The 27159-nt window shown below is 34.7% G+C and overlaps 1 protein-coding gene across 5 annotated transcripts in view; it reads left to right on the top strand.

Annotated features, from left to right (window-relative positions):
• Positions 1-26515, top strand: part of LOC134850904 (uncharacterized) — a 74507-nt gene extending 47992 nt beyond the window's left edge. For 3 of the 5 annotated variants that reach the window (XM_063866687.1, XM_063866683.1, XM_063866684.1), the window contains 9 exons: positions 8224-8511; positions 9432-9780; positions 10088-10207; positions 13232-13475; positions 20769-21279; positions 21562-21675; positions 24250-24558; positions 24999-25306; positions 25999-26515. In XM_063866687.1, the coding sequence (XP_063722757.1) occupies positions 8224-8511; positions 9432-9780; positions 10088-10207; positions 13232-13475; positions 20769-21279; positions 21562-21675; positions 24250-24558; positions 24999-25306; positions 25999-26266 (2511 nt within the window). In that variant the 3' untranslated portion in view covers positions 26267-26515. Of the gene's footprint in view, positions 1-6763; positions 7904-8223; positions 8512-9431; positions 9781-10087; positions 10208-13231; positions 13476-20768; positions 21280-21561; positions 21676-24249; positions 24559-24998; positions 25307-25998 lie in introns of those variants that run through there. The other 2 variants (XM_063866685.1, XM_063866688.1) reach the window with 2 other exon arrangements.
• The last annotated feature ends 644 nt before the right edge of the window (positions 26516-27159 follow it).

The raw sequence follows: 27159 nt of genomic DNA, 5'->3' as shown, positions 1-27159 counted from the left end.
CATTTGAATTGACAACTTGACTAATTTTCTCACATTGTTCACGAAAAGTTGTTCTCGATTTTTTCAATTCAACTGTTGAATGAAACTTATGCCATTTGGGAATTTTTTCAATTTTATGGCATATATGGCATTTCAAAAGCCATCGTAAAATATTGGCATAAAATGGAAGTTACCCCTTTTTCTTCATAATCTATGAAGTTGAAGTTTTTTGATGGAACTCTTTTTCTTTTCAAAATACTTTTAAATTTTGCTGATTTACCTTAAATTTGTTGAAAGGCGTTTTTGGCGCCATTATATACTAATTGTGAGGGAAAAGTTTGCGCCAAAAAAGCCCAAAAAAGCATGTTTACCTGTTTTTGAAAAAATTCCAGTAGCGCGTAAAATCAAGTACGCCGACTTAAAGTTATCAAAACTGTATCTAGTTGTTTAAACGGCCGATAAAAAAATTACGAGTTTTGGAAACAACCATGCGTGTGACCCGTATCTCGCCATGTTTAAGTTTCATCAAGATTTTTTTCATGTTTCAGCGAAGTCCTATTTCTTTTAATAATCTTCTAATTTTTTGCTAGCACTTAACATGTTATTCATAATTAAACTATTTTGAAATAAAATTTCCTAAATCAATTTTTTCAAACGTCAGGCGGAAAAGGGTTAAGCCTCCCAAAAATATACGTCCATTTATTCACTTTAACTATCTATCCATTCTGTTTTGCGTTGCGTTGTAGTATAGCTGTAAGATCTGTGTTTCTCGAAGCAGCTTTGGTGCAGTAGCTACGCTAGTACTTTTAAATTTTTTAAACTCATTTAAAGAAAAAATTGTCCATTCCGGATGACAGTTCCTTTAAAAAATTCTTGCAAGCACTGTTTTGATCCAATTTTGATGAAATTCGTGCTCTACGGTTCTTTTGTTTCTCCTGCTAAAGATCCAAATTTTTTTTATTTGTAAAAACTGTGTTCATGGCAATATTTTCTCTGGTGATGCAAGTATGTGCTTGCTAAATCATTGGTGATTTCGTCACTTAGTGTTGTGACTTTGTAAGGTATATTTGTTTATGTTGATCATCGACAGTCAAAAACTAAGTTTTTTTAAAATTTTCTCCAGTAAGAGTTTTTGAGAACCAATTGAAGGGTCGTGGAAATATTCAGGGCTTTGCCTTGCGAGATACGAGCAGTCTTGTTTCATTATTTGCGCGAACTTTTTCAAGCATGAAGCTGCATGCTGTCAATTTGGAAATTTTTAAAGGATTTTATTTAAAGGATTCGGTGCGTAAATTAGTGAAAAATTAACCAATCCTCCAGAGGAATATTTAAATGTCATCACTGAGTAGTTGGTTCATTAAAACGAAATCAAGTTAAAGTAGTAAACTTGTTCTTTTTTCTGTGTTTCACTCTTCGAGATCTATTTAATTTTTCCATCCGTTATTAAGCTTATTCTTTCAAGATACGGCTGCTCTGAATTATCTTGTGCCATTCAAATCGGAGGTCTTATTCTACTCATAAGCCTATTGATTAAAAATTGTATCAATCAAAAATCCCTTTCACAATATTCATCATTTTTGAAGACTGGTCTTTTTCTTTTAATCAGTGTTTTCCTTTTACAATCGAACTGTTAATTGATTTCTGTTTCGTTTCGTGTGTCATCATAAGACATCATTATAGCCTATTTTGCAAACAAATTAAAGAGAACTCAGTTTCATGGGAGTATAAAAATGACCTTAAAAACAATCCACGGACCTAGTTCATTTGAGCTAGAATTGTATATTTTCCACATCGCTGATATTTTTTCTACACTTGCTATCACTCCGTATTTAGCTGTTCTACATTACCACGTGAGCAGTATCTGAAAAACAAATAAACATTCTGATTCTGCTTCAATTTTTCACTCAAATCTTTTGTTCTACTGTTGTTACAATTTTTGGAAAAGCGCTGAAAATTTATCTCAGGATGATTTTTTTTAATAAATCATTTGATTAATCATAACGGATTTGGAAATTTTTTTAATTCAAAATAATAATTTTAACATCTCAAGCCCACAATCAAATTTTTGTTTAATCGACGGCTATGTAAAAAATTATAAGGGGTTATAAACTGTGAATTTGTAATAGTTAATAAGCGTCGTCTCCATTTTCTACAAGCTGTGTATGCATTCGCTAAAACTTTTCCGTATTTAGTTAATGCAAGCTAAACAATCCATAATTTTATGTAAAGGCAAAGCTACAACATTTTCCTATCTATTTTATTTTCATTTTATCGCAAAAATTAAACTGTTCCTGAATTAGAGGGAATTGAATGATTTAAACAACTCCTATTTGATCAAAAGAAGTCAGTTTTCACTTGATAGAGCCGTTCACATCTAAAAATGAAATCATTGAGTTTGGAGTTCCCCAAAATTCTATTTTTGTTCCCCTACTCTTCATCTTTGGTCATCTACTCTTAGTAAATACGGGAAAAATGTAAAGAGTAAGTTTACAACAAATTTTTTGATGAGCCCATAAAACTGTTAAAAAGAAATGATGCAGAAATTTTACCACCTCAGAGAAAATTTGTACTCAAAACAACTAGTGAGAGCATACAAAAATTTCAAACAACCAATAATTCCTTATTATATTTTGTTATCGAGAACAACACGTAAGAGTAAATTGAATGCATTGCAAACTATAAGTCTTAGAATAGTTGGGCACATGATTTGTAAGAAAAACTCTTCACTAAAAAATCATTTTTCAACCTAATCTATATTCAATACAGAAGTTGCATCAAAACAAAATTTTGAAGCATTCAAGTACATCAATACGTGGTGAGAAAATAGGATTTTTTTTCTGAACACAGAGTTTGTGTTAACTTTCTATCAATAGGAATTGTTCTAAAAAACTAAGCACGGGGCAAAATTCGTTGACAAAAACAAATCAATGTGTTGTGTATTAGAACTAGCATGAAACAACTATTTTATTTATGAAAATGATCCGGATGTTATCAATATTCTTTCATAGGAAGTTCAGACAAATTTTCACCATAGTTTTTTTTAACAAAAGCATTTTGAGTTTTTGGGATCTTTTCTGTAAATTCTGTGCATTTCGACTATAGTTATAAGGCTGATTGTAGTGTTAATTTTCTTCCGAGGCTTGGGACAATTACTTTCTATGAAAAAATTTCAAAATTTAAAAAAAAAGAGATTTTTTGGGCTAGAAGAACAGTATCACAGCTGATTTGATTTCTGAGGCATCCTTTGGCAGTTTTTTTTGAAATTGTTAACTTGCTTTCTCAAATGATGTATATTAGTTACTGAACTCAATTTGGTTTGGTATTAATCTGTTTTTGTGTTAATGACTATTTCCTCGAAATAAAAGTATTTTTCAGAGTGAAAAAAGATGGCATATTTACTAAAAAGACTTAAAAAAATATTTACTAAAAAATTATTTTACATCGGACAGAAAACTTTACATATCTTAGAGCAAAAAAAATAAGTAAAAATAATTTTTATTGTTTTATAACAACGGTAAAAAAAATAAAATTTTAAAGACATAGACGGTGTGATGTCCTACTATTGCTGTCTTTTACTTCAACTGTTCAGTCTCCAGTTGGAGCGTGATAGTGATGTTGCTATCAAGGATTGTCCAAAATCTGTCAGCAATTGAATTTGGTAGAAACTTTTTTTGCTCAGGAGGCTATTTCTGGCTATCATTCTCTAATAAAATCTTGACAGCAAATGTTAAATAAAACAAATGATGGCATATATCATTGAAATCGCTGTAATAATCAGTCACGAGCTTTAACAGTCAGTAAAATTTTTACTCATATTTTTAGGCGTAATCCTATATGAGGATATTCTCAGTGTCGAAACTTTGAAAAGCTTAGTCGGAAATACTTCTCGTGTAAATGTTACATTGTGAACGTTGTTAATGGTTTTGAAGATTTTGTTCCGACCCGACCACGTAGCATTAAGCAACTTCAAAATTAGATATTTTTTCAACGCAAAGCGAGCAGAATCAAGTTAGACTCCTAGACAAAAAATTAGCCAAAAAATCTAAATAAATGACATTATAAATAAGCAAAAAGTTAAGATTTAAATGCAAGGCTGTGTTCAAATTTTTTTGTTTGGGTTGCTAATCAATCGGTGATTTTAATGGAAATGGTTTTGCTTGTTTTTTTTGTTTGAATTATTTCGAGAAAAAAAACTGGCAGAGAAGTTTCTCAACGTCATGCAACTTTTTAAGCTTTACTTTTAGTTTAAAAAATCAATAAAGCCAATTAAATAGCCTCAAATTTATCTAAAATTGCTTTCTGCTCGGATTATTTTAATGCTTACAAGCTGCTAGAAATTGGAGAAAAGCTGTTGAATTAAATCAAAATGTGATCGAAAATTGGAGTCTTTTATTGTGTAAAATTAATGCATTTTGTAAGCAAAATTCAAGTACAGTCACGAAACATAGAAGGTGCAATTTTTTTATTTCAACTATCAAGTGAACAAGTTTTTTTTTCACGCTTTTGTCGTTTTCTCTGCAAGTTTTTATGATATAAAAATTAAGTTTGGAAGGACTAAGCCGCGCCAAATTTTGTGAAACTTTGTTTCGAAGGCAATTAGCCAGTATCTCATGTTTAATTTTAGAGGAATTCTTGCTGTGAAAACATCCTCCCACACAACATAAAAATTCTGAATAAAAAGTTCAAATTACCTCTCTGGGAAGCTGAAAAGCTTGACTTACACCTTATGCTGTAAAAAAGCGACATGTAACAAGTTGAACAAGTTACTTCACCCGGCATCAGAAAACGTCTAAAACTAATGAATAATTTTGCGCTGAGGATCCAAATGAGTAAAAAAAAAATTATTCCATTGAATAATTTGGACAATACTACTGTTCCAGTCCGTGCACAAGATTCTCATTAGCAGTATGTTGTGTTTAACTTTGTTCAACTTAGCTTAAGCTCCCAAGAAAGTTCAATGTATGTGTTGTCAAAAAAAAAATCGCCGTTTTCCGCCGCCAGGCTAAGTAACTTTTTCAATTATGTTCTGTTATTTATTGTTTTTGGCGGAATATGTAAGTCAAATTCACCAGCTTTGCAAAGAAATAGTTTGAGTCCAACAATTCAAATTTCATATATTGTTTGCGGAGATGTTTCCGCAGCAGAAACACTTCTAAAACAAGATATGAGATTCTGGCTAATTTACGCCTTCGAACAGGATTTCTCAAGGTTTGGCCCTGCTAAGTCCTCCCAAAAACTAGAACTAGCCTGGGTAAAACATTGAACCCTATATCTAAAACAATTGCAGAAAAAAAAACAAAAGACGTGTAGAAAAATTTGTTCTCTTGCTTGTTGAAATCAAAATTTGCAACTTCTACTTCCCGCGTTTTAAGATACGTTTAAAAATCAGCCATATTGGTGAAAAGGTTAGATTAAGTAGTTATGTATCAAATTAGTTCAAATTACAATTTGAAAATTACACTTTTATTTCAAATTCAACATTGTTTTGCTCGGATCGAAAATCCGAAATGAGCAGACCAGTAGAAAAAAGACCATATTGGCATAATATAACCTCGAAAATTGGGCTTGTTAAAAATTGGTTAGAGAAAAAAGTGAACGCGTTTGTTTGTGTGCTCAGTTTTTTGTTCTCGGCTTTATACATTGAATTTGCAAAGCTACCAGATTTGGGCAGAATACGTAACACGTCCAGAAATTTTTCTAACTTTTTTTTTGGCAAAATTAGTTTTAATGAAATGTAACCCGTAGTATGATTATTCCTCACTATCTTGAAAATCGGAACAAGTAGAGTAAAAAACCATCAGTATCATTTACAAAAAAATTACTTTTTTTTCAACTGTAAGCTTGTGTGTAGTTTCTTACTAAGTTTTTATATCTGTTTTTACCAAACGGTCTACCAATACTAAACGGGCTGTCATGTGTTATTTAATTGAAACAAAAACACGGAAATATAAAAGTTTTCTTCAATAAAATTTTGATTATACGCCTAGTTCCTTGCTTAATCTGCTCGAAATTAGACTAAAAAATCAAAGTTAATGCCATTCGAATTACGATTAAAAGAGCTTTAATATGATATATCATTTGAATCTGTCCGATGATTTTTGTGGTATCGGATTTGGTGAAGCGAAAAAAATTGAAAAAAATTACAAAAAAATTAAAACAGATCCGAATACCAAGTTTCTCCCTTTTTTAATGGTCGGAGCAATAACTATTTGTTTTGTTAGTGTATGACGCATGCTGCTATTACATCATGTGTTGAAAACAATGTCTTAACAAGACTGCTTGTATCAGGGCCAGGCCCTGAATGTTCCGACTGCCTCTTAAGGTCTATGGAGCAGTAATAAGATGAAAAAATGGTTGTAATAAATAAAAATGAATTTTTTTTAATTTGAAATTTTTGTGAAGTTCATCCTCAAATTGTCCCAAATTGCTCAAAATGATAATCTTTAAACCCCCATAGCTTTACAGAAAATGTTCACAGGTAAAATATCTTTTCAAATTTAAGCTCAAAACAACAATACCTTTTGAATGATATAAATCAATCCCGTCAAAAATGGCTAGTTAAAAAGTCGAAATTTGTCTCTGAAGAAAAAAACGCTCCCCGAGCACAAATGTTCCGTTACTTTCGTTACGAAAGTCGGAACAATAACATGTTCAACACAGGGCTGGTAATAAAACCTTGTTAATAACATGATAACTCTGCAAATGGTAACTAAAAACATTCGAGTGGTTTGATTTGTTTCAATCCGCTTTACAGAATCAAATTTATCATAGAAAATTTGTAATACTTTAATTCCAGAGATTCGATTTATGTCTGGACGCGTCCCATACTTTTTATGAACTTTTATAAAAAACCTTCTTTGAAGAGATCTTTTCATCCGTGACCATATTTTACTTAAAATAGGCTAAAGTACTCGGTTGCAGTTTCAGATCTCTGGGTTTAAAATTTTCTATTACGTTTATTGTTGCCTGTGATTTAAATTTTACTTTGTTAGGCTTTGATTTTAACGGTATAACAACAACACCAGATGGTATGGAAAGAAAGCCCGTCAGAATTGGACTCAAATTGCTATCCGCCACTTATTTTACACTTTATACCTGTGTGAATTAGTTACCAGCCATATTAGTGCACGCAAAATTCAGCTGTCTTGTCAAGTTCAAATTGTATTTCCCGTATTCCAATACTTGCAAAACGTATCAACCGAAAACGCCTAGACTGACTTGAAACTTTAAACAAAGTCATCTATTGTTTACAAGGATCTTGAAAGTTAAAAATATATTTCAAAAACTGTCAACTGACAAAAATAATTACTGAGAATTTTAAAAAATTTCGAAAATTTACCATAAACTGAAGGCTCTTTTTGTGATCGAAACGTGCTTACGATTCGTACGAACATTATCATAAGCGTCAAAATTTACAAAAATCTGGAGGCGCAACAAAGGACCACTCAATCAAGTTATTACCGCTTTCTGATCAGAAAGAAAACAAAACTGCACAAACAAAACTATAATTTGAAAATCTACAAGAATCTTGGCCAATATACTCTTGATTATGAGTAATAACTACCTCACCATACCGGGACAAGAGAGCGACCCTGAAGATGAAGACGAGCCCAAAATAACCCGCAAAAAATTAGACCGACTGAGTGTCAGAGGGTACCATCCACCCGCCTCCAGAAGCGTCTCATTTGACCCCAAAACTTGCAGCCCCCGGTCGGGCGGGGGAGAGATAGGCAAAGATGAAGATGAAGGAGGTTCCGGCCGGGGATTGGAATTTCCGACTGGAAAGAGGCTGTCGTTCCAAGGAGTAACCAAGTCGTTTTCAGGATCGTCTAGTGGACTGTTTAATTTTGTGAATGAAAAAGCAAAAAATATCGGATCGGTTCCGAGTATGAATCTGTTCCACTCGAAGAAAGCTTCCTTTAGGGTTAGTTGAAAAACTATCAGTAGCTATTTCGATTGGTGCAAATCGAAACTCAGGCTTGATACAAAATAAGTTTCCCATATTTGACTAACCCAAACAAAAACAAAAATCAAGGTTTTTGGTCATCATCATTAAATCGCTAATTCTCTGTTCGGGTAATGAAATCGATTTTTAACAGACACTGTTTCAGTTTAATTTCAATTCAAGACTGTAATTTGAGAATTCCTAAACTTAAATCTTGTTGTTGATATTTCATATTTATTTTCTTTTATTGATTTTTTCATTGATTTTTTCAAAAAAAACATAGAGTTTTTCCTGTTTAGAATGGGACAAGCCGAGTAGATCGGCACAATTCATCAGTGGACGACGACATAGGGACCAAAGGATCCTCCCCCGGATCATCCTCGTCATCATCAGTTGGCGGAATCTTCTCGGGCGAAGGGTGGGCGGTACCTGGGTTCAGACGGAAACAGGCGGCTCAGCAATCGGGGAATCGTCGAGGGGCAAGGCCGAGAGGTGTTCTGAGTCGCGCCGAGAGCCTGCGACTGAACGAAGAGTGTGTGCAGAAGTTTCTGAAGACTGACGTCACTTTGTTTTTGGCGGAACATCAGGTACGAAGTTGTTGAATTCTTCATTTTTTCCTGCTGTTTTCTTTCTGAATTTTCCGCAATTGATGATTTCCCACTCGTGTTTCTTTTTTTATTGAATTTAGACCAAAAACTAGCGTTTTCTCGAGTGCGAGGATTTCCGAAAACAAATTGTTACCTTTACCAAAAACAAATTGTTTACATTTACCAAAAACTATTTTTTTTGTTTCAAAAAAATGGCAAAAAAGGCATTTAATTAAAAGTTGAATCTTCTCGAATCGGGCTAACAAGGGGACCCAAGGCTCTTGTGAACAGTTTTAGGGTTAGTCAACCAAAAGAGATGCCATAATTTTTTAAATTAATTTGGGATTCTTTGAGCGATCATGAGGTCGAATCCCGGGGCGGATCTAGGATTTTCTAGATCGAGGGATTTTCAAAAAATATATATAATTTTCAAAAACTTTGTCGTTATTTTCTTAATTCTAGCAAAATGATTTTTTGAATTCTTAGAAATCCCTAAAAGGAGGCTATTCATTCAAACTTTTCTGCGCTGAATCAAATTTTTGAAAAAAACCTTGCAAACATTAGAGACGGTTTTAAGCACTTTTTGCAAAATTTGAACAAAAAATTGCGTTTTTTCGACACACCACTCAAATATGTTGGTGCCATAGAATAACTTAGAAGTCCCTTTGAATAATTTTGAGGACTCTTTTGGTGGCCAGGGGTTCGAATCCCTATAGGAAGGTTTTCAGCGTCATCAGTAGTGAGCTTGACAGATAATCTCGAATGGATATATTCCGGGTAAAAAAGGAACTTTCTGTGGTCGGAATAAATGTGGTCGGAACTTTCTGTTTTGTTTGCGCACTATCGGGCACTCCTTTTTAACTAACTATTTTTTATGGTTTAAATTGAGAAATCAATGATATATCGTTTTAATTTAATAGGCCATCGAGAAAGGGACCCTTCTTATATCTCCAAATGCACTCATGTTCGAGTGCGCAAAGCCGAAGTCCGATAATTCGACGCCACAAAAGGACGACAGTGAACCCTGGCGACCTCCGGTAGAGGAGTTGATCATACCTATGCGTCGCATTTCGGGCGCCGCCCTCTTTTCTTGCCTGGGGAAGAATATGTCACAAGATGAAAACAGAGACAGTTGCTCTCAGCCGACTTCACCGACTGAGAAACTGGTCGACAGAGGTGAAATAGTGGCTGATTCTACGGGGTCCCCTGGGAAAAATGCAGCCAGTGCTCAAAAATCTCTTGCCAATTTCTTCGGAGTTTCCAATTACGGTAAAAAAACCGACATTGTTGTTTTGAAGAACCACGAACATTTTACACTCTTACTGTCAATTAGATTGAAAGAAGTTATTGACAGTTTTCTGCGACCATTTTTCGACTATTGACCCAAAAAAATTGTTCAAGATTTTTGAGACAGACATGATACTGGTTCTGCAAATTGTGATCTAACACTATTGAAACCAATATTAAGCCAGATATAATTTTGACAATCGATTTGACAATCTTACAGTCGATTTGACAATCTTAGAACAAACCCCTTACTTTTATAAGAAGGAGATCTAAGTGTATAACTTTTTAGATCCCACCTTCGGCGGCCTTTTGTCTCGTACTGCTCCCTCAAAAGATGACTCATCAGTTCAGGGGGAGCAGGGGGACTCCTGGTTATCGTATGTAGTACAGTCCTTTTGGGGACCATGGGGTGGGTTGATATCTCCACTAACCAGCTGAACTCTTTTTGTACTTGTTCGGCCCAAATTAATATTTACATCACTGTGATGATAATTAAACTCGAGCTGATATTTATAACTTGGTAACTTCTTGAATTATATCGAACCAGGGTCGTATCATGTTCATCGCTACTTGAATGGAGCCACTTTTATAGTTCGAGTTTGCAAATTTGGGTCGAATGAGTAAAAGGCTTAGGATTGTGAACTAATTGGTATCGCTTGATTTCAATCAACTGATTTCTCACTAAACATATCATTAAATTGCTGTTTTCATTGGTGGAGTTTTTGGTCCCTTTTAACGTCACTTTTAACTCCAAATTGACCAATTTAATTTTCGTTTTTAAACCTTTTGAATCAATTTGTAGAAAAACGCAGTCAAGCTAATTAGACTAAAATAATTATCTGGATCTGAAAGGCACTCATTAAACGTTTCAGATCCAGAACTGTGTGCCACTGGTGAATTTTTGCGCAGAAAGAACCAAAAAACTTAATTTTCGGGCTATTTTTTGCCTAACAAAATAGGCATTGCAATCGGGAACTAGACTTTTTGCCGCTGATCATCTTGCTTACAATTTTTTTTGCTTTCTTTCTAAGTTGATCAAACTTAAGATGCTAGTTTTGCCTTAAGGTAACGCTTAGACTTGCGATGACAAATGTCTGGCGTTTTCAACTTTTTCAATGCTGGAAATTTTGTAGCTGTAATTTTTCTAAAAAGGCGATGCAGGTAGTTCAGACTTTTATATTGGTTGCAATGATATTTTTTGTTTCTTTTTTTTTCAGAAGAAGTCTTAAATTTTCTTCAGGCTCTAATTATTTTTTTAGTGATTTGACTTTTGATTTCTTTTTAATTTCACTACATTTTTTGCTTAAAAAAGACAAACTCCACTATCGAACAGCGAAAGTGTAAAAGTTTCTTAAAACGAGAGCGACTTCTAGTTTCAAAACTAGAACTTAATTTTCAGATTTGCCAGCGAAATAAAAATTTTATTCATTGATCCATTTTTTTCAAATTAGTTTACTTTTATCAAAAAAGTGCCAATCATAACTTGCTCTAGAAATTCTTTTATCAAAAAAGTGCCAATCATAACTTGCTCTAGAAATTCGATATGTTATTATAGTTTTTTTGAACTTCAAAAGTGGAGATTTCAAACAACAAATCAGTATTTTGTTTCTTTTTACCTGCGTTCATTGACTCTTTTTCAACAGTCTGTCTGTTGGCTATGTTTGAATTTTTGTTATCTATTTTTTTAATGGGCCGTTTTTAAACTTTAAGTTTTTGTTTTCCTGTAACTCAAAAAAAAGTTGAATTGAGCTTCTTCTTGAATTGTCAGAAAATGTTTATTTGTTTGATTACAAATTTTAGAGAAAAAAAATGATTTTTGCCTTTTTTTCACAAATTATTACTTCGCTATTGAGTTTTTCATAGTAAAAAGCTCTTGTTAAAAATTTTTAAGAGTTACTGGATTGTCTGAATAAATTAAATGGGCCACTCGTTTAAAATATGAAAAAACAAAAAGACTTTGAAAAATGAAAACGAGCTGCGGTTTTTCTAACTAGTCTAAAAGCTCGCATCATTGATCTATTTTTCTCCAAATTGGCTTAGCTTAATCAAAAAACTTTTAAATTTATGAATTTTGAAATTCAAAAAGTTTTCAGAAAATTTTTTTTCCCATGAAACTCAATAATTGAAAATTAATCCGAAAAAAAATTATGTTTTTTTTGTTTCCATTATATCATTGACTAGTGACAGTGTCCATATTTCAAAATTAATTTGTTTCAAGGTTTTTTTATAATGTTTTTTTTTCGAATTTTCTAAAACATTCAGTTATTTTCTAAAACATTCAGTGAGTTTATCATATATCAATTTTTTCGCTTGATCTGTTTAAACAAATCGTTGCCTCAAATGCAAGCCGAATTCACTTGAAACTTTCTCGCCTGTGGGATAATTTTTTCCTTTTGGAATCCGATTCACAGTTAAAAGACTTGATACAGACTTGACTTGATGCGGGTTTTTTTAAGGCTATCAAAAATTAAATTGAAAGAATTCCACCTAGACCTGAGTTGCTTCTCATGTTTAACTAACAGTGTTTATGAATTTTAAACCAATTTGAAAATTCTTGATTTTTTTATATTCTGGTTGCTCTGCACTAGTCTTTCAGAGTAGATGATGGTAAAAAACTAATAAAAGCATCACTTATGTTTTATACGTGAAAAATGTCTGCTTTCGGTTTGTTCGTAAATCAAGTAAATACTTTGGGTTTTTTAAAATACTTTTTAATCAACTGAATACAAGTAAATTTTAGCCTCCTAAATGTTTTCGCCGGCGCTCCTCTTTTTTGCTATTTACGAATTTAAGTTTTCTAAGATGCAGAACAGGGATTGAGTGCTTACTGTGACATTCTTGTCAATATTTATTTTTATTTTTCAATTCCTGGAAAACTTGGCAGCTGATCTTTTACTGCAGTCTCTACTATGAAAATCACGGTCTCCTTAGATTCTTTTATTTTTTGGCAGGCACCACTTTTTTTGATAAAATTTATTCATATGCTTAAATTCTCAAACGATATGTTAACCGAGTTGGCGTAGCGATTGATGCGCGTCTCGCGCGAGATCGCTAACGCGCCAATTACCGCCAGACTTTTTCTTCGACCGCTCATTATAAAGCGCTTTTGAAAAAAAATTGGACTTGGTTGTCACAAAATATATATAGTAAAAATGTACCCAAAGGGATTCCTTTGGTTAAAAAACTGTGCTCAAGAATTGAAGGGGGGAGAGTCACCCCCCCATCCTCGGCACGCTATTGACCATATGTGAAACCTCAACAAATTCTTTTCATTTTGTTCTATTTGTCGTCATTTATACAATTAGAATCACTTGGAATATTCTCATCAAAATTTACTAAATTCCCATATCAAAATGTCATCTAAAACGAGTTCACAAAAGCTTGGTTAAGTTTCCCATGGAGGCTAGGTGATGATTCTGATCCAATTTTTTAGACGCAGCCAATGATGACGAGTCAAGTGGGGGTCCCTCTGACAATGTTCAAATTTCGATCTTCCTCAAAATCAGCACTCATCCACGAAATCCGACCAGAAACAATAATAATAATAACAACAACAACAACAATAACAACAACAAAACTGTTAATAATAGTGATAGTAATAACAACGGCAGTGTCAAGGAAAAACGTGTGGATGTGGAGCTTGATGAGAAGTACTGGTTCAAAATACCACTCGATTGGTAAGTTTACAATTTTTGTGATAGTTTTTTCGAATGAATTTAGAGCTGGGTCTTACCTTAAATCGACCAAGTTAAGTTCATCGATCCCAATGTTTATTTTGGGTTAAAAATGATTGGATTCAAAGTTTGGACTTAATTTGGATTAAACTCGTTTGCTCTGAGTGTAGAGTACCTCGATCTTGGGCTAACTAAAAATTCCAACTAGAAGCAAATCGGCCTCTTCCCCTTTTTAACTGCTTGAAGGGTGTTATTTTAAACTGATCTTTTTTTTCTCGGTTTGGGCTCATCATGCTTGTAAAACGAAATGATTCTCTTATTGTGAATACTTGTTGAGCAAAAAATTTTTCAGCCAAGTTACTTTGATGAAAATATCATTTTGCAGCAACTAAATTGCGTCGATTCACAACTCTGTTTCATGTAACAACTATTCAAATAAAGTAAATTAAACAGATTTTTTAAATAAACAGCTCCAATGTTGTTGCACATATCTTGCATAAATAGAAATTCAATGTGTGATTGATCTATTTCAAAAGACTCTTGATTTTATGAACCACAATTGGTCGGTTGTTTGATTAAGTGAAAGCACATTTTTTTCTGAAATACCGTTATTTTCATATCTTAAATGTTATTTATGAAAAATTTTGACCGTCCAACTGAAAAAAGCTTAAGCTCTCAAATAGCTTTTTTCTCAAAGGGTCATACTTTTTTTGAAAACGAGCTTCCTTATTTCGTAAGTTTTATTCCTGAATTTTTTTCTGTTGATTTAAACGATCTTGACCTTCTTTAGAATTGAGTCTTTTATGAGTTTGCCAGATGTGACATTTACAAAAGAAATGACAATGGAATATGAAACAAGACCAAGTAAATTACTCATACCGAACTAAAAACAGCAGCAAAAACGCAGCTCATTTTTTCATACTGGTCACTGTATTTGCTCATCGTAGTGTATTTGTGGCACCGATTGACATTTCTGGCGTGCAAAATAGTCCGATTATGTTTCGCCACTTAACAAAAAGTTCTTTTCTTAAAGTCTTTAGTGAAATAAGTTCAAATTTGGCTGAGCTCAAAAGAAGTTTTACCATTTTCGTTTGTTGTGGTTCACTTTGCTTACTGTAGAAATAGTTCTGAAACTTTACCACTTTAGATGCCAAATTATTGTAATAGTCAATAGCTATAAAGTTTATAAAAGTTTATGCAAAAATAACCTGATAAGTTTTGTAAAAAAGTCGAAAGCAAAGATAATGTAAAGCTTTGAATCTATAAAATTTTGCATCAATCACTAGGTTTTTAAAATAAAAAATATGGCCATTGAAACCCTAGCTCTGATATTTGCCCTTTCGGTTCCGTAAGGTTCAGCAATATTTGAGTTTTTGAACATTGGTTCTCTTATTTGTAGACTCTGCATCAAAATTTTGCACCATACTATAGTGCTACCCAAAGATGAAGAATCACACCTTATTCTTGCAACAAACAAATTGTTTGTTTTACACCATGGGGCCTTTGACCATTCTTATTACATTGATCAACTGACGAAAACTTGAACTTTAACTATGATTCTTTCGTCTTTCACTGTGAAAGTCCCTTTTGTGGTTATACTGTTGTTATTGCAGCTTCTTAAAGTTTCAGCATAATTCTCAAAAGTCTTGTATACTTTCCAAAAAGCAATTTGCATACCCTAGATTTTCCGTATATTTGTGACTCTTATTGGCGCGATAGTTTTTCTCAGTAAGCGTTTGGGCTAATTAATCCATCTTAGTTGCAAAATTTCTTATTTCTTGTTTGTTTTCCTGTATTTTTGGGCAAAGTTATTGAAAAAGTCTAACAAACAAACAAGCATGTCTAAGGATCTCAATGAAGGTCCTCGCGATGACTCAGACGGGGTTCCGAAAGATACGCAAAATGAGTGCTGCAGTTATCAATATGTGACCGAATCGGCACACCGTGAACACCTGTTGCTGATTAATAACCCGAGTGATCAAAACAACCCGAACAATAGTCTGAACAACAGCCTTGACCGAAGGCTTCAGCTTGTTCAATTAGGAACTGAAAATCAGTCGAGCAGCTCCTCGACTTCGTTGTCTCCTAAATCCCCCCGTGGAAAAGCACTTAGGGGGTCCAAATCAGGAAGTAAAAAAGAATATGCGGACCATTTTGACGCCGATGATGAGCAAAGTTGGCCTCTGAAATCACAAGCGTCATCTACAGTTTCTACTGTTATTAATGACACAGATCAAGTTTGGAGATTAGCTGCTTTTTGCGGACTTTGCGGTCTCTGCAGTCTTTGCAGAAGAATGTGCAGGTGGCTAGGGGATCAAACAGCCCCCTTTTGGTCCAGCAGGAGAAGCCGGAGGAGTGAGCGTCATAGGCAACGTGTGTCCACCATCCGGGATAACCTACTTCTAAATGGGGCCAATACTAAACAGTAGGCATCAATCACCCACCTTCTTTCTACTGATTTAGAAAGTGTACAACGTTTTTGCAAGAAAAGTTACCTTAAATAAAACTGGGTTAAAAAGTTTTGTCACAAAAAATGTTAAGGGCTAAATAATTCGATATTGTGCGAAACTTGAACTGAGAAACAATTGACTGTCAATAAAAAACTGCTCTACACTGAAAATGTTTTTGACGACACTGGAAACATCTCTTTTTTGTATATATTTTCTTCAACAATGTGTAACGTTAGAATGCGCAAATAAGGTCTCGTGGAAAAATCACTAATGCAAATCTCCTCTCATTTTTTGATCGGAACATCAGAAAAAAATTCACAATTCTCAATTCCTGAAAATGTCGAATTTTCTAGACAAAAATTTGAGAAGTTAATTTTAATTAACGTCTTTTCAAGTTATTAGGTGGATGAACAAGTTTTCCGTGTTTAAGAGTAATGAACGTATTGAAGACTTGTACATAGGTCTTGGTTACTTTTTTGTTTCTTTTTGTTTTTTGGCTTCAGGAAAAGTCATAAAAAACTAAGTACTACAAATGTGCATTCATACCTTTTAATGCACTTATGAATGCAGCACATAGGTATACTTGCACATTTTGAGTTCAATTCAAATTCAACTGCAAAAAACTAGGTAAAATGCGATCTTCGAATAGAAACGCGGAAATGGCGCAAAAAAACGTAGAAGCCTTCTAGTTTCAAAAGTTGATTTCATTTTCAAAATTTTCACCGGAATCAAAACAATATCTAATGATCTAGTTTTGTCAAATTGATTAGGTTTTATCAAAAAAAAGTGTAGCATAAAATTGTCCTAAAATTAAAAAAAAATTTTAGGGTCCATGATTTCAGTTTTTTTCTGTTTCCCTGCTGTATTACTCTTTTCAAAGGTTCAGTTGGCTATTTTTTTTCTTATAAATGTTAATAAAAAAATCAACATACATTATGAGGCAAAGCAGTGTTTAGAAAGATCTAAATACGAGTTTTGCAAACGACCGATATTCGCTTTGTCGTGGAACCCGCAACAAAGTTATTTTTTGTTGATATTTTTCAAAAGGTGGAACCTAGTAACAAATTGCTCCAAATCAGCAATACTTGTGAAACTCGACACAAATTGTGGAATCCATAAAAAGCCTAATTCATGCATAGTGATTTTTCCTGTCGCACAACTGGCAAATTTTCAAAAAACTCTGCAAATAATAAGCGGATTGAGCTGTTCCGAGTTACGTGAGGGTAAGAAGAGAATAAGGAGACCTTTCCGAGATTTATTTAGTTATTTATCATCAGCAATTAGGATAAAAAAAGACAGCAAGTTTTTATAATAGATTGCGATCAGGAAGTAGAATAATAGTAACAATCAGTTATTAGATGAATGCTTGGAGATTTTTAGCAAATTACGCGATGCGGGATGCGGTTTTTTTTTCTTTTTACGCGCTGATTACCCGGAAATTTTGCCTTTATGCGCTAAATTACGCAGAAAAAAAAAACGGAATTTCCGCAAACTTTATTGCTATTCACAGAAAAAAGCAGCAATTCTTCGAGCATTTGGGTGTCCATTCTGCGTCGGTCTTCCGTCAGCAGTTTGTTGTACTACGTGATTTTAGATGATTTTGAGAGAAGGTTTTTTAAGATGTTTTTCTAGTTTATCTTCATCAACTTTGACGCAGTCTCTTAAGTAAGGCGGTAACCCAGACCCTGTTTGAATAGGGTCTCCTGATTCTACATGGTTTTTGAATGACTTTCTCGGGAAGGTAACAAGAGCCACTTTTTCCAATCTTGCAGTGTTTGGAACTAGAAGCGTTGTGGCAATCGTTTTCTGAGACATTCCATCTTTTTGGTTCTTTTATAAGTTTTCTAGGTCTTTTACAGAACCTTGTGACGGTTCGGTTCAGTAGACTCCGCCGAGAAAAATCAACACGCTTGTTGCATTAACGACAAAATAAAAGGTTGTTTTCCGCACAAAAACACTCGTTGCCTGTCCTTGCGGCCGGCTCTTTAGCAGAAGGAGTGCGCTCTGTATTTAGACAACCGCGTATTCATACTCGTCAGTATTTAGACAAATACTGTATGAAACAATCGGAACCGAGATAAGACATAAGTAATCCAAAAAAATTAAAATTTATTTAATAATTTTTTCCTTGTCTCGATTCTGATTGGTTAAAACAGTATTTGTCTAAATTTTGATGTGTCTGATTAGGCGGCTGTCTAAATACTGCTACGTAACCCTAGCAGAAGTACTCGATATATGCGGCTTTCTTAACTTTGAAACATGCTTCTTTAGGCTGATGCGTGTATGTTCCTGATCCGGAAGGGCTGTCTTTATCGCTTGATATAGAAAGGTAGAGTCAGATAATGACATATTGCCGGAAACACAAGATTTTTATAATAACTTAACAAAAAACTGTACCACATAAAATAAATTGGCAAAAATCAAAATATTGTTCAGAATGGGTCTAGGGATTTCAGCAGACCGGTTTTTTAGCAGACTCAGAACAATTATAAAGTGTGATAACTAACTTCAGACGCAGCATTGGCGATTAGCGACCGTTTGATCCGCTGCGCTTCATTTCAACACGAGTGTTATTGTGCGCGTAACTCTTTGTTTTGCCGCAATTTTAGACTGTTGTGTTTTTGAAGTTGATAGTTTTGTTGACAAATTGTGAAATAATTGACATAATTAGGGAAGCTTGGCCCAAGACTGAGCACCTTTTTCAGTCTGTCAATTAATCGTCCATCACTTTATTACGTTGGTCTGCTAAAAGACTTATTTTTTTTACCTTTTATGCTAAAAGGTTGATCTGCTAAACGATCGGTCACCGTTCAGAATTAGCCAATAGGATGCGCTGGTTTAACGCGGAAAATCACAGATTACGCGCTGTTTGATTCCGTTTTACGCGGAATTTAATGAGGTCATTTTACGCGCCGCGTATTTGTCTAATGCCTGGTAGCAATTAACAATTAGAATAAAATTTTATCAGAAACGTAACCAAAATTTTCTCGAATGCTGAAACAATCATTTAACTCAAAGGTAAAAGTTATTAATCAAATTGTTGGGTAACTCTTAATTGAGTTCATCCCTAGTTGAGGATGTTTGCGGAATCCAATCACAATTTGAGAATCCGCTTGCAATAAGGGAATCAGCAACCACTCGCTTTATTTGGTCGTTGCGGATTCCCCGACAAAATTAATGTGCCGACAAGTATTACGTTACAAAATATGTGTTCATGATTTATGCAACATTTTGGTAATTAAATTTTACTTAAACTTTTCAGCATGTTTAGCTGCGTGTCTTTAGATGCCAGAGGTGTCTACACGCACCAAACGATGTGATTATCCAAAGAATAGTTCGGCCTAGTAATGACATCTAAAAATTTTCTTAGGTCTATTATATTCTGACTAAGTTTGGCTTAATCAAATTGATTGAGCTTCATTAAGAAAAAAGTCAGCGTTGAAAAATTAATGAAGTTCAAGTATATTGTTTTTGCGTTCCTTACATCTCAATTCTGCAAAATTTTGTCTCCACTATGGATTGCAATTGAGCTCCGGACAAAACAAAAATGAGTTCCTCAACCCTCGTAAAATAGTTGAAATGTAGTATCAATAAAACTACAGATGAAAAGGAAACGTGATTTGAAAAGTAGCAAAAACTACTTTAACTTTGAGTTCATAGTCCGTATTCTGAGGTGAAACAAACACTTCAAACATATTTTGTATAATTTTCATTCCAGTCACAAATGGAATTTTTTATGTCAAAAACTTTGTAAACCGTCAGCTTGAATTAAAGTGGAGATAACATAAAAGCTACAGGAGCCAACAGATCAATTCAATGGATTAAACACTCACTTGTAGTTTAATATCCTGGGAAAGAATTGTCTTTCTTCCCTGGTAACTTTAGTGTTAGTTTTATAACTAAAAAATATTTATGTGCGACACTAGCTAATAAAATGATTTAAAATTTTTATGTCAATGGCGTTTACTGCCTAAATTTTTTCTCTAAAATTTTGAATCAATGTCATTAGTAAAACCTTGTAAAATGGTCATTAAAATATACTTAAAAATTAATGTTTCTGCTGTTTTATAGAGGTCACTCTTTACTGTGCAAATTATGGTTTCCGGTTCATTGAATTATTGAGAATTCCCATTTATTTATTTAACTAACGCATTAAATGAACATACCATAATTTAAATTGACAATACCCACGCGATTCCTTACTCATTTATGTGAGTCAATTTCACTTTCGTCGGATCATCTTGATTCATAAGGCAGAGAACTTTGCTGAGAGTTAGATTGTTTTGTTGGTACCAAATTGAGGCGTAGTTTTCTATTTATTAGGCAGAGGCTCGCTGCAATGAAAAAAAAAACATATTTAAACTAAATATTTTCTCTATGGGCTAAATGACATCAAAACAGCTAGTATGTTTATGGTATAAAACTGGGGCGGATTTAGAGGGGGGACGTTTCCCTCTTCCTTTAGGTATTCGACCCCCTGCCGACCCAAAGGGTCCCCCTTTGGTACTTTTTAACAAATCCATTTAAGAAGTTCGACCGACCCTTAAATTTTTCTAAATGCGCCTACGGCGCCAATAAATACTAACTTTGAGGGGAGCGCGCGCCAAAAAAAACGCGTTTTTTTGTCAACATTTTCCAAAAACTGCCCAAAAACGGATTTTTTTACCCGTTTTTTCAAAAATTTGCTTGCGGCGCAGAAAATTTGGCCAAAACAGCGTCTTTTTAGTGCTCTAGGAGAGCTCGGAAAATCAATTTGGTCGAATTTAAAAAAATCCGCCCCTGGTATAAAACTAAATAAGAAAAAACGCTGAAATGTGGAAAAATTTGGGCAAAAAATGTGTTTCAGGGCAGACCGAGTATATGCATTCTTAGTGGAATGGATTCCAGAGGAAGGTCTGATGCCATCCAAGAGCAGCCAACAGGGAAGGGGAGGGGGAGAAGGAGCAGATGATCAGGGGGCGGGTGGGGGCAACAACGCCGTTTCAGTGGACGAACAGGAAGAGCTGAACACATTTGTACTTCTGGATACCCGACCCACCTTAGACTTGTCCCCCTTTAATGGAGCTGCAGGAGGGCAAGAAGAGGAGGATGGGACAAGGGAGGAGGGGACTATTTGTCCCGAGGGGGGTGGGGGTGGGGGAGGGGGTCGAATAATGGTGGGGAGTGAGATCAAATTAAGAAGTGGGAGTGAAGTGTTGTGTGAGAAGACAGGCACAGTGATGAAGTCGAAGGGGAGAACGAGGGCGGCGGCTACTGGCGGGGCAGGGGGAGGGGGAGGGGGCGGAAGAGGGGGTAGGAGGGCGGAGAGCGAATTGATCGCCTGTTCAGTGGAGCAGTCTTATGTCAAAGAGTGGGAAGTAAGTTTTTAGTCCTTTTTTCAATTGTAATTATTACAGCCAATTGACGCTAATTCCGCAAATTTATCATTTTTCTCTATTTTCACATGCCTGTACTTTTTTTCAATGGTAACTTTTCGGAATTTTATTTTAGTACTGCGAGGAAATCAATTCGAAAAATTTTCTTGAATTGGCTTCAAAACAAGGGATTGAAAGAAAAATGCGTTCTAAATAAATGCATTTCCTAGATTCAAGTAAAATCATTAATTGAACTTGACTATGATAAGCTTCTTGTTTTTTTAGTTTGTGCACTCGGAGGAGTTTGAGAGGAGACAACTTCGTCAACTGGAGAGGACTCTGCCCTCCCCCCAGATGTTCGGATTCTCGCACATCCTCACACCCACCCACGTCAAAAAGGTATAGTCAAGGAATCATTGAAGATTTAAGAGTTCCATGTGAATTGAATAAATTGAGATTAAAACCAAGTTCAGGTCCAGCTGTTTAGAAACACTTATTTGGTTCAAAATTATACATAAAAGATTATAAACTCTAGATTATTAAAAGAGTCTAAAAATTCATTGTTACGAGCACTTCAAGAAGGGAATGGAAAAAATGTGGCGTAGGATATGATTTTTGTCCTCTTTGTTCATCTTTGCTTAGGACTCCGTGAAAAAATCGAAAACGTTGTATATGAGTCGAGAAAAACTTGTCTGATTTTTTCCATTTTTCAGAGACTCATTTTCAGGTTGCAAATTTCGGTCTCCAATCTAACAGTTGTATTTCCAAGCTAACTGTTCTGCATTTTTTGTTTGACCAATTTAGTTTAGTACCCCCTCTAGCTCAAAAAATAATAACCAAAAATTTGGAAACCAAATTGAAAAGTTTGGTGAAAAAATGTTTTTTAATTATTAAGATTTTCATTTTTTTTAAACATTAAGTTACAAAAATGAGCTTTTTTCGAACCTTTTTCTGCTACATGGTCAACAACCAGCTAGTTTAAATTCCAGTTTTGAAAAAAAAATTGTCTTATTGAAATCCAATTTTGCAAACTAAGTTCAAATTATTTGTTGATTTCTCTTGCTCGAATTCGATAAAAAAAATTTTTTGAGAATAATGAACGTAGGTAGTGAGTACATTTATATAGGTCTTGGTGATTTTTTTTATTAACGTGATCGAATTCTAATTTCGAAAATGAAAATTACTTACCAGATTTCCCAGCGCAATACAAGTTTTATTTATTGATCCAATTTTCTCGAATTTGGGTTAATTTTAACAAAAAACTGTCCATCATTAATTCTTCTAAAAATTCAAACAGTTTTAAGGCCATGTATTTTTTTCTTCGAAATTTAAAGGTAAGTTTTTCGAAAAACTAAGAGTTTTTTTTCAGTTTCATTACTCTTGTCTAACTGTCAGTTGGCGATTTTTTTTTCTTTGTTGCTTGTAACTCTCTCTGTTGTCCTAGTGAGAGAGAAAGAAGTATTGGTGCCTTTTTCACACGTAGTGTTACATCGCGGATTTATTTCAAAAAATATCATAGAAAAGTCATTTCAGATAAGACATTAAAAAGTTTGCTTTCAGAAAAAGACTGCTCAAATCAGAGTAAAAGCTTTATTGATCAGAAGTTTTTTTCATAATTTTTCTAAAATGATTTTTATATGGGAGTGTTTTTGTAAAAACTAAATAATTAAAAAGAATTTGTTAGTTGGAAATTTGTAATAAAATAAATAAATACTTTGAAAACCATGTCTCATTCCAAATTTTAGGTGACATGATCGCCTTAAGTAGCAAATTGTATCAGCCAAATATAGCGAGCTAAAATTCAAAATGCAAACCCTATAAACTGTCAAAACCTGCTGAACAAACTAGCAGGTAGTTTACCTTTGAGTTTTGAACTCAGGGCATTAAAACAACGAACGAAATATCACAATTCTGTCATTAGGTTTTTTCATAATTCACTTTGTATTTATTATTGAAAACTATAACTTTGACAAGTTCTCTAGTCTGTTTGGTGGTCAAAAAAATCAGCTGATAAGTGTCTATGAACGAAGTGAAGGGACTTATTTAGGGTGAGATGTTTTTTGTTTTCTTTTTTTTTCAGGGAAAATTCTTGAAGGTTGCTCAATTATATTTGCAAAAAAAAAACAAATTACGATCTCCATTGGCGAAAAATCATAAGAAAGATAAACTTTTGTTAGCTTCAAACCAGTTCATCTCGACGCTGGAAATGAAATATTTTTCAAATTTTTAAAGTGTCATTTAAAGTGGCGCCGAGATATTAATTTTGAAGTGGAGCGGGCGCCGAAAAAACGCAATTTTTGGTCAAAATTGTCTAATAATTGACCAAAAACGGTAGTTTTGACCTGCTTGAAAAATTATCCTACGGCGCAGAAAAATTTGTCAAGACAGGGTCTTCTTAGTGTTCTGGGGCTGCTCGGAAATCAATTCGGTTCACCTCAAAAACTTGAAAAAAAGTCGGCAAAATTTTTGAAAATCCCAACCCTTCCCCAACTCGAGAAAATCCTAGATCGGCTCCTGATGAAATAAAGTAAATGAGTCTGAAAAAAAAGAAAGTTTAGACCAATTTTTTTTCAACTCTTGAGACAAGCTTACTTATGAGGTTTTTTTAATGGAAACAGAATCTGAAGAAATATGATATCACAATTGGCTGTCTACGAGTTTTTTTGTTTAACCAAGTTTTGACCGAAAAACACTTGCTTTCTAAGTCGCGGTCAGAACAGCAAACAGGCTCGATTTGGTCAAGTTATTGAAAGCAACTAAAAAATCAGTCTCTGTCACGAGATGTGATAGTTTAAAAGATTAAGATTAAGACCATTTATCCACGGTGGAAAGGACCAACACAAGAGCTGTACAGCTCATCACGGCGAACAACTGTTGTGCCCCTGTTTAAGAACTGCATGCAACTTTTTTTGGTTATTTTTCTGGGCTGGGTAATGTTGCTTCACCCTCAAGACCCAAAAGAATGTTTTTCAGCTGGTTCCTCGACTACCCTCCCGCTGCTTGGGTTCAGTGTGGGCCTGCATGTACAACAGCCAGCTGGACGGACTCTCAATCAACACTCTCTTCCGCAAGTGTGAACCCCTCGACTCAGACACCTGCTGCTTACTCCTCATCAACCCCCAACAAAACAATAAAAACAAGGACAAAGATGAGTCATCATCCTATTCTCAGAGATACTTGAGTTCTTCATCGTCCGCATCTGTCCCCATATCGGAGCCGGAAGATTTCCAGAAGAAGTTATCGCAATCGAACTTGTCGCCCTTTTACGTCTATCCGAAAAACGTAAGATTCAGTAAAGATAAAAATACAATGAAAAATATGTAGCAAGCTTATCTTAAACTAGACAACATCAGTTGTTTGTATGGAAAATAATAGCTTATATGCACTTTTGTTCGAAACAAATAGCACTTTTCATTGTAAATAAATAGCTGGAGTTTGCGGAAAAAAAACGTTTCCCTATTTAGTTTTTGATAGCTTAAGGCTGATTAAAAACCAATATACATTTTTAACTGCTGCTAAAATTTAAGTAGTGCAAAATTTTTTCAGCAGCACTGCAAAAAACTGTAATTGGCCTTCAAAAAAAGACAAGGCATTAGTGTCACTGTTTGCTATCTTTCTAGTTTCTATTTAGACAACAATTTCCACCATGAACAATTTTTTGGGCCTTTATTATCTTTTTGTCAGAAACTTAACGGCTGAGTCATCAGAGCTCTCAAATTTAGTTCTTTGGAGCCGTCCTCTCAAACCCTCCACGTATCAGCAAGGGTAAATTCTATGGCAGCGGACAGACATTCCTCCTCAAATTTGGAACACGACTCAGCACCGGCGACAGTGTAGTCAACAGTAGGCGGAACAGCGCCCGTGTCGCGGGAGGCGTACCGACAGGCCTCGGAGGCCTTGGTTTGGGAAGTGTGGATCCGGAGTTTCCGTCGGTGTCCAAGGTGACTCTGCAGACGTATCAGTGGTCTGGCACTAACAACTTGTTTTGTTCCTGTGATCATGACCACATCACGGTCGGAGGAGACAATTTGTAAGTTATTCAGGATTCGCTATTCATTTTTTATTTAATAAAGGAAAAAATTATTTAAGCCATAAAAATACTTTTTGTTACTTCAAAGTACTTCTGGATTGTTTGATTTGTAATGTAATTTTTGTGAAATCTTTCTTGTAATGCATGTTATTAATAGTTTAAGACCAAACAGGTGCTGATCTAGAATTTTCTCGAGGGGGCGGATTTGAAGAAAAAAATCAAAAATTTTGTCGACTTTTTTTAGGTCAACCCAAATGATTTTCCGAGCTCTACCAAACCTTTAAAAGACCCTGTTATGGCCATTTTTTTCGCCACAGCCGAATGTTTAAAAAACAAGATAAAAAGGCATTTTTAACCACTTTCTGAACGCTTCTGACCGAACAATCGTGTTTTTTCGGCGCGCGCTCACCCCTCCTAAACAAGATAGACTGGCCTTTCGAAAAATTTTAGGGTCAACCATCCAAAAATGGGGCCCCAATAAATCCGCCTCTGAGACCACAACTTAACATGATTCGAAACAAAATTGTCTAGATTTGTCTATGGGTAAATCAGAATCAATCAAAACTTGTTTTTAAATTTCGAAAATTAATTGTAACGGTATGCGCAAAATAATCTAAATCAAAATCTGATTGTCAAGTTTAGAATATGATTTCGATACACCAAGATGTAAAAAAGAAAACTAAATTTTTCAGCCAAGCCAAACCGGCCCTGATGCTGGATGGAGAACTCCTCTCCGGGCAGACTTACGACTGCGAGACTTTCAACAGCCCCCCTCTGACACAAGATCACTCCCCCTCATTCGAAATCTCATCACTCGAAGTATGGGCCTTCATACCCGAAAACTCACCCGAACTGAACGACCTGCGAGTTCAAAATATTCTCAAGTCGCGAGAAAACAGCATGCAGATATGTAACTTATCGCAAGGAGTACTCACGTCCAGAACACAAACACTCCCATGAGAAGGTTAAATAAGAAAACGCGCTTTCATTGCTGCAACTGAAAACACCCCCACCCCCTCCCCCCTTCAGCAGTCCAGTTTTCAACCGCCATTTTGACTTTCATATTCATACCTCGTCGTGCACAAAAACTTTAATTTATATCAAAAACATAGACATTAAAGTAGTGCAACAGAAAAATAATCAGTTTAGAAGTTGGTTTATTTTGATGCAGTTTATGTATGGTGCTATATAACTTATATAAATAAAATATTGAACTATAGAAAATTCAAACTAATTATTGATTTTTCTAACGTTTTCTAAGGAACTCAAATTACTAGCCAAAGGTAGCCGTTTAGCCTGGTTTCTTAGTTTAAGAGAAGATCGAACGGTGACCTAAATAATCCGTCTTTGTTCGGAATTTAAGGAAGTTTTGATAGGTGACCTTGTCAGTAGAAACACTTTTTTGACGACAAACTTCGTTGAATGAAATTCGAAAGTGAATCCTTCCGTTACAATGACACTTGATTTCATAGAACTGATTTTTGAAATCGTTGAAACAAGAAATTTGAAATCGTTGAAACAAGAAATTTGAAATTTTTCTGTCTGATGCAAATGCAATGAATCATTGTTATCATCAAATATTCTTACGCCGTCATCTTGAGTTCGGCGGCGGAGTAATTAGTTTCTGTCATGGTTTTTTTTTCGTGAAAGAACTGTCAAGCCGTGGTCTAATATTTATAGTAGGGTAGTGTTTTTGTTATTTTCTTGCGAAGACCTGAAAGCGGTGACTTTCTCGCGTCCACAAAAAAACGTCCCGTTCAAATATAGCGCTTGTAATATGAAAAATTTTATGCGACTATTTCAAAGTTTTGTGATAACGTCTGGCAAAGACTTGAAAGCAGCCAATTTTTGCG

Source organism: Symsagittifera roscoffensis, chromosome 7, assembly GCF_963678635.1.
Source record: "Symsagittifera roscoffensis chromosome 7, txSymRosc1.1, whole genome shotgun sequence".
NCBI lineage: Eukaryota > Metazoa > Xenacoelomorpha > Acoela > Convolutidae > Symsagittifera > Symsagittifera roscoffensis.
This window is presented reverse-complemented; position numbering and strand designations above follow the sequence as displayed.